General features: G+C 38.2%; 1 protein-coding gene across 1 annotated transcript; it reads right to left on the reverse strand.

Moving 5' to 3' along the window:
* Positions 1 to 1866: 1866 nt before the first annotated feature.
* Positions 1867 to 18231, reverse strand: SOST (sclerostin). The gene is made up of 2 exons (XM_075177447.1): positions 17935 to 18231; positions 1867 to 5615 (listed from the first exon to the last, which is right to left on the reverse strand). Exons 1-2 carry the CDS (start codon positions 18155 to 18157, stop codon positions 5197 to 5199), a joined length of 642 nt encoding a protein of 213 aa, XP_075033548.1. The 5' UTR covers positions 18158 to 18231; the 3' UTR covers positions 1867 to 5196.
* Positions 18232 to 20148: the final 1917 nt, after the last annotated feature.

Here is a 20148-nt window from a genome sequence, read left to right on the forward strand (position 1 = left end):
ATGAATTGCAATTAATTTCAAAGTCCCTCTTTGCCATGATAATGAACTTTATCCCAAAAACAACATTTCCACTGCATTTCAGCCCTACCACAAAAGGACCAGCTGACATCAGGTCAGTGATTCTCTCGCTTAAACAGGTGAGAGTGCTGACGAGGACAAGAGTGGAGATCACTCTGTCATGCTGATTGAGTTAGAATAACAGACTGGAAGCTTTAAAAGGAGGGTGGAGCTTGAAATAATCGTTCTTCCTCTGTTAACCATGGTTATCTGCAAGGAAACATATGTAGTCATCATTGTTTTTCACAAAAAGGGCTTCACAGACAAGGATATTGCTGCTAGTAAGATTGCACCTAAATAAGCCATTTATCGTATCATCTAGAACAGGCTTGTCCAACCTGCGGCCCTCCAGATGTTGTGAAACTACAAGTCCCAGCATGCCCTTCCAGCTATCAACTGGTTGTCTAACAGCAAATAATGCTGGGGCTTGTAGTTTCACAACACCTGGAGGGCCGTAGGTTGGACAGGCCTGATCTAGAACTTCAAGGACAGAGGTTCAATAGTTGTGAAAAAGGCTTCAGAGCGCCCAAGAACGTCCAGCAAGTGCCAGGACAGTCTCCTAAAGTTGATTCAGCTGCGGGATCAGGGCACCACCAGTGCAGAGCTTGCTCAGGAATGGCAGCAGGCAGGTGTGAGTACATCTGCTTGCACAGTGAGGCAAAGACTTTTGGAGTATGGCCTGGTGTCAAGAAAGCCAGCAAAGAAGCCACTTCTCTCCAGGAAAAACATCAGGGACAGACTGATATTCTGCAAAAGGTACAGGGATTGGACTGCTGAGGACTGGGGTAAAGTAATTTTTTTCTGATGAATCCCCTTTCAGATTGTTTGGGGCATCTGGAAAAATAATTGTCAGGAGAAAGAAAAGTGAGCGCTACCATCAGTCCTGTGTCATGTCAACAGTAAAGCATCCTGAGACCATTCATGTGCGGGGTTACCTCTCAGCCAAGGGAGTGGGCTCACTCACAATTTTGCCTAAGAACACAGCCATGAATAAAGAATGGTACTAATACATCCTCCAAGAGCAACTTCACCCAACTATCCAAGAACAGTTTGGTGACGAACAATGCCTTTTCCAGCATGATGGAGCACCTTGCCATACGGCAAAAGTGATAACTAAGTGACTAGGGGATCAAAACATCGAAATTTTGGGTCCATGGCCAGGAAACTCCCCAGACCTTAATCACATTGAGAAATTGTGGTCAATCCTCAAGAGGCGGGTGGACAAACAAAACCCACAAATTCAGACAAACTCCAAGCATTGATTAGGCAAGAATGGGCGGCCATCAGTTAGTATGTGTCCCAGAAGTTGATTGACAGCATGCCAGGGCGAATTGCAGAGGTCTTCAAAAAGAGGACACTGCAAATTCTGACTCTTTGCATAAACCTAATGTAATTGTCAATAAAAACCTTTGATACTTATGAATTGCTTATAATTCTACTTCAGTATAACATAGTAACATCTGACAAAAAGGTCTAAAAACACTGAAGCAGCAAACTTTGTGAAAACCAATAATTGTGTAATTCTCAAAAGTTTTGGCCATGACTGTATATTGCTCGTTGAGAGTTTCCCAATATTGTAATTAGGTGGCTGCGATATATAATTATGCGTTGTAAAATATAGAATTTATTTATATGTGTGGGAGTTTGTGCATTTGGTGGCTGGTACTTGGCACCATAAAGCCTAGATATTTCCCTGTTTGTGGTTATGACAATTTGAAATGTTGATAGGTTTGGAATTAGTCTGAGTGCATTTGAAAGATCAGGTTTCTCCTTGCAAACTATAAACGAATGAAAATTCATACACAGATGTTGAACTTTAATCAATGGTTTATTAACAATATAATCAAACATCTGGGATATAATTAACATACTTTGTAAGGCAATATTAATTTTCATTCTTTAAGGTAAAACATGTATACATAAATAAATAACAGAAAAATAAATACATAAGCCATTGGTGGGAAACACATGTCTGCAAGACAAGCCTGTAGACTAATCTACAATAAAAATGGGCTTACTGCAGAAAAGCATAAAGGGAGGGAAACAGCTAAGGACTACAAAACTACACTCAGGCCAACAAACAGAGAGCAGAGGCTCGTGATTCCGCTTGCCCCGCCTACTTCTTATTAGTAGTGGACATTTGTTGTAACTGAACCATTTTATATATAACCCTTTCTATGCTGTAGCTACATACATTGTATAAATTGTTTGGCTGCCCCAAAACCATTTAAAGGAAAAGAAAAATCCCCAATTATTTTAATGATATAAAATTTCCAATAGTGTGTTCTATTAGACAATATATTCAAATCTTCCTGGCATTTATTTACTTATATAATAAGTGTCCTGCAGTGTGTTATACCTAAACTGAATGTAACATGGACAACTAACAATTTTGAAAAAGGATATGAGAGGTGTCTCCAGCGCAAAACCCAAACTGTACAAAATGTATCAGCAGCCACCTACACGTGTTTATGTTATTCACACGAGAAAGAGAGAGAGAGAGAGAGAGAGAGAGAGAGACCCCCTTCCATGGTTAATTCACTGTTTTTAGATTTTTTGGAATCTGTGTATTGTATGGCTTAATATATATATATAACAGACATATGGAATCCAAAGTCTATATTCTTTGAAAAGTGTTTCAGCATCTATTGCAACTCACTTCTGAGATCCATACTTTTAAAAGTGGAATAAAGAAAAATGTTTAACAATGATATTTTTTGATCATCAAAATCTTTATTTTAAGACACAATTTGACATTTTGGGGATAAGTCTTGATTGCATCATTTCTGAGGTAAAATGCCGTTACACCTGTATTAATCTGTCATTTCAAAGAATAAAATGTTTTCTGCATTCAACTGTATGAACGTATATTTATCTTAAAAATATTAGATTGTTGTATTAGACAGTCATGTTTGTCATTTATAAGATGAATATCTGAAAATAATTGTGTGCTGTATATATAGTAAAGAGCCTATAAGAATTATGGTAATTTTTTTTTAATTTAAATTCTGATATGTTGTTGTTCTTTTTTCCATTTTTATGATATACCTACAGATATTTAAGGGTAACATCCCTTAAAATTAGGTATCCAGTCACTGTTAGGTCAGGATACATTTCTACAAGGATGGCATTTATATGGTGAAATGGGGCATATTATTGGCTAGCTGTGGTTCCAGTCAGAATTCATTGTACTTACTGTACTTTACAAGAACTTAGCCTTATGTACCATAGGGAACAACATATGATTGGTTATGAGGAACATACAACTAATCACATACCATCCACTATGGCGCTGAATTCTTCTTTCAAATTTACGTTTCTCATCACGTAAAAAGCAGTGACTAATATTTAAAGCTGAGGGTGGTGTTGATAATGTTTTGATTGCTTTTTTCTGTATGAAAAGTATCTGACAAAACAGGCAGTTATCTATTTTGTTGAAATAAACCCGGCTTTCATGTGCTCAGAATCAAGCACAGTGTGAGACTACATGTGCTTTGAACTCGCCTTCTAGCCTATCTAGAAAATAAATACTAAGTTGGCTGTTTAACATATGAAGAAAATCTCTATTAAACATCACCGTTAATAGTTTGTTTAAATATTTTGTTTTAAAACTTAATTTAAAAAAATAGCATAATTTTCTGATAATGTGTTACACTAAATTCATTTATAAAGCATTTACTTCTGGTTAATATACTATGTTATAAGCATTAAAATTCTCCATATATTATACCTGTACATTCCAATATGATTCTCTTTACGTAATAGAAAATTGAGGCCTAGCAAATGCGATTTCACACTGCTAATCAAAAAAATAATGTAAGTGAATGGACCTGCACACATAAAATTTCTGCCAAGCATTTTTCAGTGCCTTTGTGCAAGCCATTATACTTTCGTTTGCAGGCACCTGGATTGAAATTGGGTTGTTTTCACCTCAATTTCTTTTTTATAGGTTGCTGCATTTAAAATTAAGCAAGAATAAGGGGAAAGAATTGTGAAAATGGGTCATGTTGGTTGATTAAAAGTGAACTGAGGTCTGTTCACCAGATGCCTCTGCTCCATCCAAGAATGTGTTTGTGAGGAATATTTGTTTATTGCATACCAAAAATTATAAATAAAGTTTTTAAAAAAGAAAAAAAGTGAACTGAGATAAAACGTTTTATATGTGTATAGATATGTGTATATATATATGTATATTTAGATATGGGACCTTTTAGCTGGAAACCAGTTGTCCAGTAAATTCTGAAAAAAGTAAATATTTGATGGTGTTGCCCAATGATTATGTCAGACAAACAGACATCATGGGGATTATTTATCAAGGGTCGTTTTTTTAAACCACAGATTTTCCGTGATTTCTTTTTCCTGTGGGATTTAAGATGGCAAAGTTATTAAAGGCAAAACCCGCCGGGTTTTAAATTTCACAGAAAAGAGGACAGAAAAATCTGCGATTTAAAAGTAAAAAACAATCCTTCTTTTCTCCTATACAAGTGTTTTCTCCTACAGACACTGTGAGGAGCAATGCTAAACAATTTAAAAAAGATGGAAAAGGGAATAGCAAAAGACGAGGGTCATTTTTAAAAATTATTTTGATTATTCTAGGCATTATGCCCCAAATAATGGGGAAATAAATGTTTATCCTCAAAACCCTAAGCCCCAACCATTTTGGATAGATATATAAAACAGTGAACTCAGTAAAATCATAAACCAGTCTTACATCATATCATATAAAACATATATATGCAAATAGTCTTAAAGTACATTTTCACTTCTTAAACTCTTCATAACATACCGCATCTCCTATTATACAGCTGTACAGTAGTCTCTTAACCTGTGTCTCTCCGCTTCTGTGACCAATTCAACAAGCAGGTTGCCATTACAGACAATAAGTAACTAAATGGTGTAACTGTTTGCAGTATGAAATAAACTACTGTTACAAAAATAATATATTCAATATTCTCCTCTGCTTCAATTCAGCCATCCTTTCTTAGTTGCCTGCTCAGTTTAATCTGTGGATAATAGATCAGCCATAATCTTAAATTGCTAAAGCAACTCCCCAGACTTAATCTCTACGTGTTGCATAAATCAACACTGTCAGCTTATCTTAAACAACATATAAGTAGCTTCTGCTTTAATATAGGATGATTAATATGCATTTTCCAGTTCATGGTGGTTTGATTTGCTTCTCATCCTGGCAAGTCGAGGCTTTTTATTCTTTATCGGTCTCACTGTATCTTTTCCAAAGTCTTTTAGTTCAGACTGGTTGTGGAATCGGGTGTAGCGTTTGCATCGGCATGATGTCACCACTCGGATTTTGTATATCCTCACTTCATTGTCCGGGCACAACAGTTGAATGCGTTGTGTGTGGCTGTGAGCAGGCACACAGCGGTAATCCATTGAGCTCTGGCGCCACCATTTTCCCCGGCCAATCGAGTTTGGGAGGAGGTGAGATGGTAAACATTGACCTGAGCAAACCAGCTCTTTTATTGGTTTGAGACTGCGACATGGACCATCGGTGATGAACTGAGTGGAACGCAGCTCTCTGCAACTGAATTCTGAAGGATCTGAAGACAATAGGAAAAGTAAAGACATATTTATCATTAATTGATAATATTATTGATTGTTAAATTGCACAACAGTTATGAGCATGCCGGATTGAGACATATAAACTTGGCATGTACACCATAAAAAAATATAGACTAATATTAGAGTACTGTATGCCCATCATCTGCACTGGTGGTTGAGGCTGAATAATCATTTCACTAGGAACTACTGACTTTACAAGGATATAAAATGCTTCAGTGATGTTATTAGTTTTTAGTAGAAGGATAGGCTGCATTTGTTTGAATATTGGTTCAATCTACAAAATCTACACAATGGCTTCTTCTGATGTGTGTAGGTGACTGGTACGCTTTAAAGCATTTATGAAACAAGTGATGGACAACTTGGCTTACCTGAAGGGCCGCCTCCAGCCTTCAAAAGGGCCACACAGAGGAAGAAAGGAGAGCACACTGTACTTCCTCCTCATCCCTGGATATGCCGTGTGACCTCCCTATACTGTGCAGAGGAGATTACGTGAGGCCGGAGGTTGGCTGCCTCTGTTCTGAATAATTCTCTATTAATTACAAGCAGAGAATAAGATCCTCAAGTGAAGGCTCAGCAGGCCACTTGTTGCCCACCACTGGTATATACATTTCATGTGTTTTCAAATCTCTCAGCCTGATGAACTACATGGCGTATATTTACTTAACTGCGTGGTTTGAAAAAGTGGAGATATTGTCTATAGCCACCAATCAGATTCTCGTTATCACTTATTTAGTACATTCTACAAAGTGACAGCTAGAATCTGATTGGTTGCTATAGGCAACATCTCCAGTTTTTCACACCCACAGTTTAGTAAATATACCCCCATATAACAGGACAAGAGGGGATATGGTCCTACACCTGTTTTACCTCTTTAAGACCTAAAAAAATAATAAAGTTCAGGTCCTATGGGTGTCCTTGTTTTTCAAATAAAATGATGGCAGGGCCAAGAAGATTGACACAGCATATAGCTTCAAATCCTTTCTAGTGACTGAGTGCATCAGTGTTGCTGCCATTTTTTATTCCTGAAGGTATACAATCACATAAACGTGAAAAAGAGGCTGACGGAAAACAATTCAAAAACAAGTAAAGGTCAATACATATGTATTACGAAACCAAGTTATTTATAAAAACTGAAAGCAAAAATGCAACTTTAGTTACATACAATATCTGAACTGACCCATGTACATTTCGGTCTAAACTCCGTGTTATACAGATTATTATGTATCTGTGGTCAGGGACGCCAAGAGGAGTTTTGATCCTCAATACAGCTACCTCTAGGGGCCCCTTCTATATCCACCATGGGAAGCGTTTCCACACCAGGTAAGTGGCTCCTCGCACTACATAGGCAGGCCAGGATCCCAAGGCAGGTCTGATCCCCGGTGCTTTGTACCTGCCCCCTCCCCCTCGGTGCCCCAGTCTGTGGTAATCATTAAGTTCAGCTTCACTAATTCTGCATCAGCACACAGACCCATAGGTCAACAGCATTATATACTATGTCAGTGCTGCTCCTAATATAATGTATAATTACATAATTGTTCATGAATGCTTATTAACTTGTACTTCTTCCTGGTATGTTTGCAGAGGACAACTTCCTTAATTTACTTTTTTAATACTAATTTGACTCAGCACGCTGCAAACAGTGAGCTGAATTGCACTGTTTCACTTAACTTAAGTTCAATTGTATATATTAATTTAAAAGCAAATATACAAATAGACTTTAATTGAAAATTGTATTTATAAATGAGTTTTTGGTGTGTTTTTTATGGTGCATTTGACTAGGGTATAAGCACCATAATCTATTGAATCAATTGAAATATCTATAGCCAAACAGTTCAAAGCAGCAGCAGGAAATTATCATGTGGGAGGCAGAGGTCTGTCCACTTATGTCATTGTATTGGTGAGGACAGAACTGCATGTGACCTGTCATTGTGTGGGAAGGGAAATGAAAGCTGGGAAGTCGCAGACAGAGATAGTGGAAGAAGCAGGATTCCTCAACAGTAAAGTGTAATGATGTAATGCTCCTGTAAAACATGTGGAGGGAAACTACGGTGTCAAAAATACCACTATATGAAATAAAGATAATACATCCAACTTGTTCCTGTCTTAATTCTTTAATAAGTGGTTATTATACCCTACAATATATTTATACTATGTGGGGTTTTTTGTTCTTTTAAAGACATTTCATCTGTGAGATAGCACAAGCCAGGGGAATGACTAGGGCCGGGAACTGTTATAGAATGAGAAAGGAGACTGGCTGTACAATTGTAAATGACGTAGTAGATTATTATTTAGCTGTGGTCATCCACCTCTGTGTTTCTTTTACAGCAGCAAATTACTTTGCGGATAAGCAAAATATTCTGGAACAAGACTGGTGGTGGATTGTGTGCTAATGATGTCAAAAATCTCCACCGATCTTTAATCTAATCTTTATTTTCTAATAAGCCTATGTTAAGACTAAATAAAATGTACTGTGCATAAAGATCAATAGAGTTTTTATCTCCCTCATCCTGGAAGAATATTCATCTGACATATTTTCAGTGCTTGACCATAGCTTAAAAATATAACTATGTTCTCTTCTGGCTTGTGGATATCTGCAAAATCAATGTTTCTATGTGTTGTTTCAGACAAGCTCTTTCAACGCTGCCAACAAGGAACACTTGCCTACTTTTTGGACCTTCCCTCTGGTAGATTCTGGAGGGAATGTCCGAAGGGCAAGGGCAGGGGAATGATGACATCATTGCGCAGCAGGAGTTGGAGCAATGGTGATACAAACAGTTTCCTCAATGCCCTGCCCTCTTTACGAGAAGGAGAGATGGGATCCAGGAGGGTGACTTACTATCCTCAGAGTCCAGGAGAACTGCCTAAAATTCAGGAGTATCCCGGACTCTCCGGCAGAGTAGGTAAGTATGAGAAGGAATGTTCATAAGGAAATATTCAATTAGCGCATATTTTACGGTAATACGGTACCGCAACATCGCAGCTTTCCCTTTGCAATGGCCTTCGTGCCCGTTCCGGAGGAACTCCGGGCACAATTGAATATGCCCCATAGGGTTCAATCGCTCCCATATTGACACATTGAACTGAAAGGGGGAACACTCCACCCTTGTCACACAGGAACTGAGGAGTTCCTGCTTTTCTCAATGCCAGTCCTCAGCTGCAAAAGTCAGGCAGACCTGTGGGTGCGCCAACTGTCATGTATCCTTTTTACCAGTGAATTTCATTGATTATATACTGGATAAAATTGCTACGAGTATAGTGCAGAACAATAAATCTCTTGCTAGTAAAATAAATGTATTTGTCAGTTCTTTTTCTAAGCATATAAGAACAAATGTGCATCATTATAGTGCAGCAAAAATAACATACTACCATCCACTTTGCTGACTGGGAGCTGCTATTATGATTTCTCTGAAAGGCTGAAAACTGATGTAGATGTCTAAATATTAACCCAAATATATGTATAGCTGCCTCTAACCTAGAGTTTTAATGCATCTTCTTTACATTTTTGTGACTGTTAGAGAGTTGTACTCTCTAGCAATAGATGTATTGTAGCATTCTAGCACAGCGTTTGCTGAACCAAAACTTAGCTTTAGTCAGTGCCTGTAATAATAATGTATATAATTTGACATTTTCAATACATTTTCAAATATGTCACAAAGCCTAATTATCTGAAAGTAAAAATGAAAAATAGTGATAATCTAGCCAATACTCTAATTCCACAGTGCTTCGCTGATCACACATACAATATAAAAAATGCAATTTTAATAATGAAAACTGGGGGGAAAAAATGTGTTAAATTTGTTAAAGTATATATTATTTGCCCCGGGGGCATCAAATCTAATTCAAATGCTTTATCAGATTAATGGGTTTGCAAATCCAACACATCAAGCTTTCCAGAACTTTGGAGTTACATGGTCTAATGCTTCGCAGCACATTTTAAATATGCCTTGTGGCCAATAATACGGGATTTGCTTTATAAACTGTTTATTATGTGTGCAGGCATAAACATGACCTAATGCACCGTCTACATGTAGAATTGATGCGATACAGTCTGCCAGATTCTCTAAATTCTGGAATGGATCCTATGCATTTTATGGAATTTTTATAGCAAATTACTTTTTAGATGGAGAAATATGTATATGTATTCTAAACACATATAGTTTAAAAAGCAGCATAAAGGAGTGTAGCAATTCTTAATTTGGTTTGCAATAACCCCATATTTTAGGAACACGTGAATATTGTACCTCATTTCCCCTTTATCTCAAAAAGCCTAGCTTCTAATAAACTAATGACTGCTACACTATGGTCCCTGTAGTAAGCTACAATAAAGTGAATACTTCACAGACCTCTGTTCCCTGCTTCCCTATTCCCCCAAACCTATATCTTCCCAGCTTTTGTCACCCACCTTACTTCCAGATACTATACATCACATTTTCCTGTTTTACTGCAGGTACCCTGAATTTTCCTATTGTGGAACAGGTTAACTGATATAAGTGAAAGAAGAATACAGAGGATTGGAAGTGTACCAGTGGAAATGTTTTTGTTTACAATACTACATTTATTGTAGGCACTCCCAACCCCAAAAATAAATTTTGGTACAAAGACTGAGATGCCCATCCAGTGCATAAACTCTGGTAAGCTGTGACTGACAAGGATGGCTTTTAGGAGGTATTATTGTACAGCCTTGTGCTTCAGTGCATTGGCTCTGGTTGCACAATCGGCCGTAGGGTTAGTGCAGGTGTTAAGGTGATACCATGGCCCTATTGTAATAAGAAAAAAATACAGTGCAATGGTTTCTCCTTTACATGAGGACGGTCGCTACATCTGCAATGCTTTAAGGAGGGGAAGCTGAAACTCTGCTTTCCATCAGAGGAGGAGCCACTGCCTGGAGTTAAGGTAAGAGAATTCCTGGGGAGGGGATGGAGTAGGAGAAAAAAGTGAAGGGTAAAATAATTAGGAAGGGTGGAAGAGGTGTATAGGAAAGAGAGCCTGAGAGAGAGCGAACCAGAGGGGTGAAGAGGAGAGAGAAGAAGAAGAGAGAACTGGAGAGGGAGAAGTGGAGAGAGAATTGAAGAGGGGTGGAGAAGATAGAGAACCAGAGAGGGGGGAAAGGGAGGAGAGATAACCTGAGGGGGAGAGAACCGGCAAGACGGGGAGAAGACAGAGAACTGGAGGGGTGGGGAGTCACTCATCTACAATGAATAACATGGAAAAGTTTGGAGAAAGCCAACAGCTCCACCAGTTTTAATAGGATAACTGGTCTCTGCAATGAATATTGCACAGGGCACTACCTTTGCAAAGGCCGGCCCTGCCCTCTGATGTTCACATTTGCTTAAGAATTACAAAACAAAGTTTTTATTTTAACCATGACATGAAAACTATTCCTTATAATATTTTTTGCATTTACAATAACCACAGACATGTAGCTTATACAAAGAAAAACGACATGGTTAGTAAGAATTGAGGAAATAACATTCACTTTTATGCCATAGTCAAATTATGTTTTTATAGTTCTAAATAATACCCATATTATCTAATTAATTACAATATTGTCCTTCTAAGTAAACATTTGGGACTTTATTTACTAACAAGTGCCACGAGTACTATGCGTGGTATGCCCGTAGCAACTAGTCAGCTGTTGGCCTTCATTTTGTAAATTGCATAAGAAAAATCAAGATTAGAACACACATATTACACTATATTAAATAAACTCCATGATCTGTTTTATGTCATTTAGAGCAGCGCTGGGCCTCATGCGGCCCGCCCAGGGCCGGAGTAACGGAATGGAGGCCCCCATTCCCCCGTGAGGCCCCCCCCATTAGCAGACTGGCCCTCCTGTTACTCGACCGCCCCCCCCCCCCCCCCCCCCTAGCGCTTACCTTCTCCTGTCACTGTAGTCCTCCTTCCGCGGCGCGCTGTAAGCTGCTTACTGAGGAGATCTTGTGACACTCTCGCGAGATCTCCTCAGTAAGGAGATTACTGAGTGCCGGAGATGGAGGACTGCAGAGACAGAGCTCAGCATTGATCGGGTCGGGGGCGCCCCCGCCCCTGTCCCGATCAATAATTCTGCTGAGCTCTGTCGAGGGTCCCCTGGATGCCCGAGGCCCCTGGGCTGTAGCCCAGTTAGACCTCGGGTTATTCCGGCCCTGGGCCCGCCAAGTCTTCACCTGCATCCCCCAGCTCCATTCTGGGTTTTTTGTTGTCAGATGTTTGTTATAGCTTGTAACACTTGTTTAAAACCCTGCTAATATGTTATTACAGATAGGTGTCTCTTTCTTTGATTGCATTTATTTTTTAACTTATTATTAAAATTATGAGTAATGTGACGTAATTTTAAATGTTAGAGTCCTGCAGCAGACGGCCCCCAAATTGTTATAGGTTGGGTCATTGATTTAGAGATTGTAATGTTCCATTAAGAAAATAAACTGCTGTGTGTAAAATAAGTAAGTAGAATTATGTAGCAATATGATGCACATTTAAATCACTTTATACTAAAACCTATTTCCCCATGGTAAATTCAGCTTCAGCAAGTCAATGCATTAGTGCACTTATGCTCCAAGAAGCAATGTAGGTTGCAAACCATGAACACCAATGTTTTACCCACAACCCCTGTTGCTTTGTCACAATGTTTGCCCCTTTTTGAGGTCATCAGCTATGATAACCCCTGGGTCTCTTTTCTCTTTGGTGGTTGTCAAGAGATTGTCAGTGTAAATGCTTCACAGCATGGTCCTGTTCGCTCATTGTATTTCTACATACCACCAATGGACATGAAAGAACCCTGTGATTTAATTGGCAGCTTTTAAATGGATTGCCCTGGTTGAAATTAATTAAAACCAGAATGCAAACTGTACGGCAGCATTTGAAAAATCCATTCAAACATTTCCTGTGTGGGAGTTTAAGACATTTTTGTACTGGGAATGATATCAATGACTGTATGAAAGAACATTTATTCTCAATTTTTAACACAGGAATCATTTATAACCGGAGTAAACTGTGGAAAAGAGATTATGTGTGTTGGGATTCTGTCTACAGACACACAAATCATAATATCACGGTATCACTTTCACTCAATAAATGTGTAAACGCTGCTTTTTCCAATTTGAAAGAATTATTTCTTTAACTTGCTTTGAAAATATTTATATTTGCTAACCATATACATAGACTCATAAAAATAACGTAAAGCAGTCTATGATACACAGCCACAAATTACCAAACCACTAAAGTAATAATAAAAAAATTGTTTAGTCTCTTTGGAGTTGCCATTCCCAACTTTTGCTCTGTTGAGTTATGTACCTTGTGTTTGTGCACAAAGATGGCGGCTTTGTAATCATATAATTGATTTAGTTTGATCATTGACCCATTATATGAAGGCCATAAACTCACACGTTTTTGGACCTGGGGCCTGGGCAGGCTGTCCTAGTGACTGGCAAGGTGACTTTATGGCCTTAATATATTTAGAAGAGCCTAAGAGAAACTGATGAGCAAGCTTAGAAGCTTTATATTCCCAAAGAAATATATATTTTCTAAAATGCAAATACACTGGGCCTGATTCATTAAGGAAAGTTAAACAAAAGTAAGCAAGTAAGGCAAAACCATGTTGCATTGGAGGTGGAGATAAAATTAGAATGTGATGGCATATTTATAGTTGGGGTAGGGCATGTCCTAGTGTCCTAGATCAACTTTAAACTTCAGTGTATAAATAAGCTTTCAAGTATTTGTGGGATACATGAAAAAACAGCCAGTATTTTCCTTATGTGCAAAATAATAAACTAATTTGCACCTCTTGCATTGCAACATGGTTTGTCCAGAAAGCTTGAGTAAGAAAACTTATTCAATTTTTTGCTTAACTTTCCTTAATGAATCAGGCCCACTGATCTTATACCATGGGGTAAACTTATCAAGCTGCGGGTTTGAAAAGTCGAGGTGATGTCTATAGCAACCAATCAGATACTAGCTTTCATTTTGTACAATGTACCAAATAAATGATAACTTGAATCTGATTGGTTGCTGTAGCAACATTTCCACTTTTTCAAACCTGCAGCTAGTTAAATTTAGCCCCTGGTTTCTGGGTGGTCTGAATTTAGATTCTCAATTGGAAGATATGGGTGCAACTGCTATGCTCATGTGCACATTGGAAAGCAATATATTAAAAATAGATTGTAAGCTCCTATGTGTCTGTGTGCCAATGCCCAGTCTTTTGTTATTACTGTATTTGTTCCCAATTATAAAGCGCTGAGAATTACGCCTAAGCTATATATGTAAATGTCAATTTATTAAGCAGTTTAAATTGACTATATAGCACCTGTAGAGCTAAGACATGACTATCCACCTACATGGGAAGCACAGCATCTCAGACAGCCAATATGATGGACTCGAGTATTCAGCTTCAAGGAATGCACATATGTATGTGCAAAATAAAGTTGTCACAAAAACAAAAAACAAAAAAGTAATTTTGGTAATGCATATGCTTTTAAAAATAAGTCTTTTTCCAGTAGGGGTACAGAATTCCTGGTAGGTGGCAGGGGCGCACGCAGGATTGTTAGGGGGGGGGGGTTTAAAAAAAAAAAAACATGCGAGAGAGCATGCGCAGCAGCTCCGTTTAGGCAGCACTGTACTATACAGCGTCCGCGGACGCTTCTTTGACAGTGCCGCAGCTGCTGTATAGTACACTGCCGCTATGTGGGGCACTTAGTTAGCGGAGGGGAGGGGTCTCTGGAGACCCAGAAACCCTCTCTGCGTGCGCCCCTGGGTGGGAGTGGGTGGGAGAGTCCTCTGCAAATGCACTGACTTTTGTGCCTTTATAAAAGTATAGATGAGAAGATCTGTGAAACAGGCACTTGTCTTAGAAGTACGTGTCGTGTACAATGTCCCATTTATAGTTATTACTAATGTGCCAGCAAGACAAGTCCACTCTCACAAGGTAAAACAAACATATATGGATAACTAATGTCATGAACATCAGTAGAGCTTACAATCTAATTATATCTACGTGTTGTACTCTTTTGCAATTATGCACTTGCATAGTATGGTATGTTTTCTTATGCTGTATTGTTGTAAAGTGCTATCTACACAATGAAATGTTTACATGCCAATAATGCTACTACACTCCTCACCTCTCAGCACAAATCAAGCCTAGTGACTCACCAAGATAAGTGTTAATGTTTACATACAAGCACAATGGCCTGACAAATTGAAGTGATGAATAGGCTTTCATTATCTTTATTATTTCACAAAGCTCTCACATCCTCAGACGCTATTCACATATCCAGAAGTCATTAGATTAACTTGGTATTTATGCTGCATTTAAGGGGCAATGACTTCTTCACTACCAGACTTGGCACTAACCAGAGCCGGATTTAGACCTCATGGGGCCCTAGGCAAGATACTGGTTTGGGGCCCCCTTCCTGAAAAAATCCATAGCAGTATAGTTTTTTAGCATAACATATACTCCTATTCAGGGGCTGGCTGGCAGACTTTAGCCCGGGGGGAAAGCATATAGCACTGGCCCATAAGTAGCGGCCCATTTTTAAAGGGTGGTCTCACCGCCGGCCCTGGGAGGGTCCTCTGGGGACCGGTGGGCCCTAGGCAATTGCTTAGGTTGCCTAATGGTAAATCCGGCCCTGGCACTAACTGCCCTCGCTTTCTGCTGTCATGAATAGAGAAAGGCAGTGGCATTCAGTAGCACCTCTCTGCTCACTGATAGCAGTGAAAGGATTAGAGCAAGTTTAATTACATTTACATCTGTCACCTGTGTGGATCTCCTTTATTATCCACTAAACAGGCCGTCTAATTGGCCATTGTTCTGACTTCTAAAAGGTCTTATATCAATTGGATCTAGGTCAGAATGTGCTACTAAGACCAGGGTGACTTCTGCATTGACCTCAGCGAAAAGGAAATCTATGGCAAGTAAATATGTCCCAGGGGTAAATGTATTAAACAGCGCTTTTTGCAACAGCTAAATTTGTGTTTAAATGTGTTTAAAGGCATCTTTGAACACATTGGGGTACATTTACTAAACTGCGGGTTTGAAAAAGTGGAGATGTTGCCTATAGCAACCAATCAGATTCTAGCTATCATTTATTTAGTACATTCTACAAAATGACAGCTACAATCTGATTGGTTGCTATAGGCAACATCTCCACTTTTTCAAAACCGCAGCTTAGTAAATCTAGCCCATTGCCTTTTTAAATATAGCTGTCAAACTCGCCCTATATCTGCGACTTGCAAAAAGCGCTGTTTAATACATTTACCCCCCAGAGAGAACTTGTCACCTACACACATCCATGAGAATGGTGCCCAGCTGTGTTGAAGATAACATGGAGACTGTCTGTTTTTATGCGATATTTGTTTCACCTTTTTCCAACTTTAATATAGTACGACTTCTGCAAGACACTTTGCAGTGGTTATGCTTGAGCAAGACTATTGGATGTGCACAATCATATGCTCAAACTCATGTTTGTTTCCTATCTGCCCCTAATCCCTGTCAGCATAACATATAAATCTACACAACCAATGCCCACATCCCACTAAAGGTAAGCAAAATATTACATCCAGAAGTTATATAAAAAATGTTTAACTAATTTGCCATCACAAAAATGCATTATGTATTATTGAATCATATATTGCTAAAGAAACAATGTTAACTAACACTAAATTGCAGGTTTTAAACTAATCAATAAATATAATGAGCTATTTCTGTTCCTTTCACTGCCATCTTCATCTGTTCACTACAGATATTGAGGCTGCACAGTAACAGAGTGGTTAGCATTGTTGCCTCACAGCTCACAGTGCTAGGGTCATGAGGTCAATTCCGACCAGGCCCTATGTGTGTGGAGTTTGTGCTCTAGTTTCCTTCTACACACCAAAAACCTACTGGTAGGTAAATTGGCTCCTGGGAAAATGTCTGTGTGTTAGGGAATTTAGATTGGGGCAGACACTGATGTGAATGACAACACATTCTCTGTACAGAGCTGTGTAATATGATTGGTGCTATATAACTAACCACTAATAAGTTTCCAAACCCTGTAGTATCCACAATTGTGTTATATAGTGCTATTGTAGTACTATAGTGCCCACTTGAGAGTTGTGGATCTTAACTAAATTGTTACAGCTCTGCACAGTTCACTTGTACAAATTACTGGTGGGATTATGGCCATAGTTGCTCTACGTTAGCTCCATGAGACAAAAACACAGTTGTGTAAACACTCCCACAGACATGAACAAGCAATATTTTATTCTTCCTGTATTAAAAAAAAAATCAATGCAACATTTATAAGAAACAGATATGTGTGTCCAGCATTAGTCCAATATAACTTTTACTAAAAGTTATGGTATAACCCTCATGAAATCTATATATGTATACAGGTGAAATGTACTTCTAACATTTGTTTTAAATTAAAATAAAGACGTGTATTCATTTAGCACAATACAACGCTATTTTGTACCTTACTTACACAAAAGTTGCCTCAAATAGATAAAGGATATATGTGTCATCAAACAATCACACCCTCTAAATAATAAAGTAGACTACATTAAAGGAAGTGATAAGTAGCAAATAAATATTTGATGATGTACTCTCAGAAATAATCACTGCATTTGCTCAGTATAAATAATAGGATAAGTTTATTCCTGCTATACCTACCACAGCATTCTGTGAGTACAGCTTGCTCTCCTTTTTATGTACACCGCAGAAGGTTAGCAATGTGATCATGCAAAGTTATAAAAGTTTAGTTCTAGCCATCTGACAATGGCACACTGTCAGTCATATAAAATAATTATTGTGCTCCAGAAATGTGGTTGTCGGTAGCTCAAGGCATCAACTAAACAGTAATTCCATAAAATAACAATATAGAGAAAATTAATTCTTTTAACATTTAATTCTTGAAACATGCAAAACAATTGTTTTTTATTAGAACAGTATAAATTCTTTGATGAAATAATTTATTGTGCAGTAAAAAGTAGTTCCAGCTGTATTAGTCCATTAGTGAACAGCAGTGAATCTTTAACGTGGTCCTGCTGGTTACAAGTGTCTAAAAGACCATTAAAAGTCTGGTTTTAAGTGATTATTTATGAAGAGACTCAATACCTTTTAAATCAGAAATTTACCCCAGTTTCGAATAATTTATAGTACTCAATTCTCTACATTATACTATAATAAAATAAATAAAAGCCTAACAACTATAGTTGCTGCCAACAATTATTGTTTTTATATTCAGAATATGTTTCTTTGCATACAATAAAAGCGACAATATTTAATATTAATATATGTAACATATGTAACGCTTTAGCATGTGTTGTTACCTGTTGGATCAGTAGTCTGATGCAAGTATCTTCCTCCATGTTTAGCTTGATTCAAAGTGTAATTGTCAGTGGGCACAGTAGCTTCTACGATGGACTCAGTATTTTCCATGTTCCCTGGAATGATTTTCGTGGCATCATTTTTAAGAGAGGGCCATCCCAGCACAGGATCGAGGACAGTGTGTAGCAGTATAAAGGCACAGCTTATAGCCAGAGCAATGTACATGATGCTGCTGCTGCTGCTTCACTGATTATCCTTCCAGCTCAGACACAGGCTTAAGATGTTACTCAGACACAAATGATACTCCCTTTTTTAAATCTTTTTTTTTCAGTATCCTAGCCAATGACAGAGAAGATAGGAAGGACTTAATCCCAGCTTCATTCATGGTTTAGAGGTGACCCACAAGCAGCAGAGGAGGTGTGGTCTGGTTATCCTGCTGCTCTAGTTTATCCCTGGTTGTCACTCCTCCTAACTTACAGTGTAGGTAGCTAAATTTATCCTCCTGGTCCCTGATTTGAAAACAGTCAAATTGGGAGCAACATAATGTGTGTATTCCCTTCATTTCGAATGATAAAAAAATAATTATTGATTTAAAAGACACTTAATAATCCTTTTAATTGCAAAGCAACACAATAAACATTTCTACATTTTTATTACTTACAGAGGTTAGCCTTATTGTCTGCCTGGGTGGAAACTAAAAACTATTTTCTACTATCCTGTAAATGCATATACATATATAGCGTGACTATATATTGTGACTAATTCCCTATGAAGAGTTCTTCAGTTTGTTTGTCTTGGAACACCATCAGTTCTTGAATATTTTAATTTATGAGTGTAGCGCACCTAATTTATCGTTACCATTTATTATACATACATACAGAATATATGCCTTATTCTTAAATGTATATATTGTTGTCCAGGATATGCAGTTTAGTTAATTTAGTGATCTCTGCTATTTGCAGTGATAATTTATTAGTATTTAGTTTTAGCAAGAAAACAATACATATACACCAGACTTAGGCAAATGGTGTCTCTTTGCTGGGCACTGTAGTTCTACAATAACTAGAGATGCATAGGGTGCCTAAACCTTATATACCTGATATACATTAATCATAAAATTACTTTATTAAATTGACCTCTGATCTTTGGCAACGTGAGTACATTTTAATTTTTATGAACACTGCATTGTGACATAATTTGAAGGCTTGGCTACCATTAGGAATAGAGAGCACACACACACAGGGTCTGATTTAGTAAGGCGTGTGAATGCCGATACATCCTGTATTTTGGGTAAAATCGTTCTGCGCATGCCCAGAAATAAACCAGAGAACGTAGCAACGTCTAATCCATCTTCAAGCACAAAGGACCCTTCCCGTAGCCTGCGATTTCATGGACGGAATGGGAAGGGGACTGGGTGTATGCACATTGTCAATGTACAGTAAGGGCGTACCAAGCCCGAGCGCGCACAGCAGCATCCGAGTCAAGTTTTGGGCAACTCTAAGGTACATGTATCTCTGTCATGTCAATGCACCACTTAAAGGGCAGGTGTAAGTGCCGATTTCTAGTGATGATGGCTGTGTGCATGCTATAACATGTGTTGCAATTGGGAACAACTGTAACAATGTATTTTTTGCACAGTAGACAATAATAGCATCCTAATGAATGTATTTTCTAGAAAAAAAATACTCTTTTTTTTCAATGTTTTGTCATTAATTGAATTTTTTTTCCTTTTGGGATTTGATATTCCACATATGTGTTGGATGTATCCTGCAGTATATGGTCTATTAGAGTAGAGCGGACCTAGACTCGTATTTATCAACAAACATATCTTCAGATCCGCTCCTTGTTGAATACGAACGTGCATGTGCCCACACATACACACAATACAGTTGTTTTAGGTTCCTTGATTAAGCAGGCCCACAATTTTGTTATCTGTGATTAGTTATTATGATCCTACAGTAGCTCTTCAGGTAGTAGAAAATTCTGGGATATCAGCAGTTACCAACTCAATCTGTTTAAAGTACTCAAACAATTTGGGGAAAAATCCAAAATGCAAAATGGTGCAGGTCCCAGATAGAGGACAAGGTTTTATTTTTGCTGTTTACCAGATTTACCAGGTCCCCCAAGCCCTACTACAGTCTTACTACTCTTCTATATACTACTACAGCTTGCCTTATTCAAACAGGCAGCAGTATTGCCAATGGCTCTTTCCTGTG

Source organism: Mixophyes fleayi, chromosome 6 (genome assembly GCF_038048845.1).
Source record: "Mixophyes fleayi isolate aMixFle1 chromosome 6, aMixFle1.hap1, whole genome shotgun sequence".
In the NCBI taxonomy this organism is placed as follows: domain Eukaryota; kingdom Metazoa; phylum Chordata; class Amphibia; order Anura; family Limnodynastidae; genus Mixophyes; species Mixophyes fleayi.

What these genes read in the sequence shown, in the direction of transcription:
- SOST (XM_075177447.1), bottom strand. Translation starts at nt 18,157, where the DNA reads ATGTACATTGCTCTGGCTATAAGCTGTGCCTTTATACTGCTACACACT. An exon ending in TCAGACTACTGATCCAACAG is followed by an intron (nt 5,616 to 17,934) that starts GTAACAACACAT and finishes TATTGTCTTCAG; the next exon opens with ATCCTTCAGAATTCAGTTGC.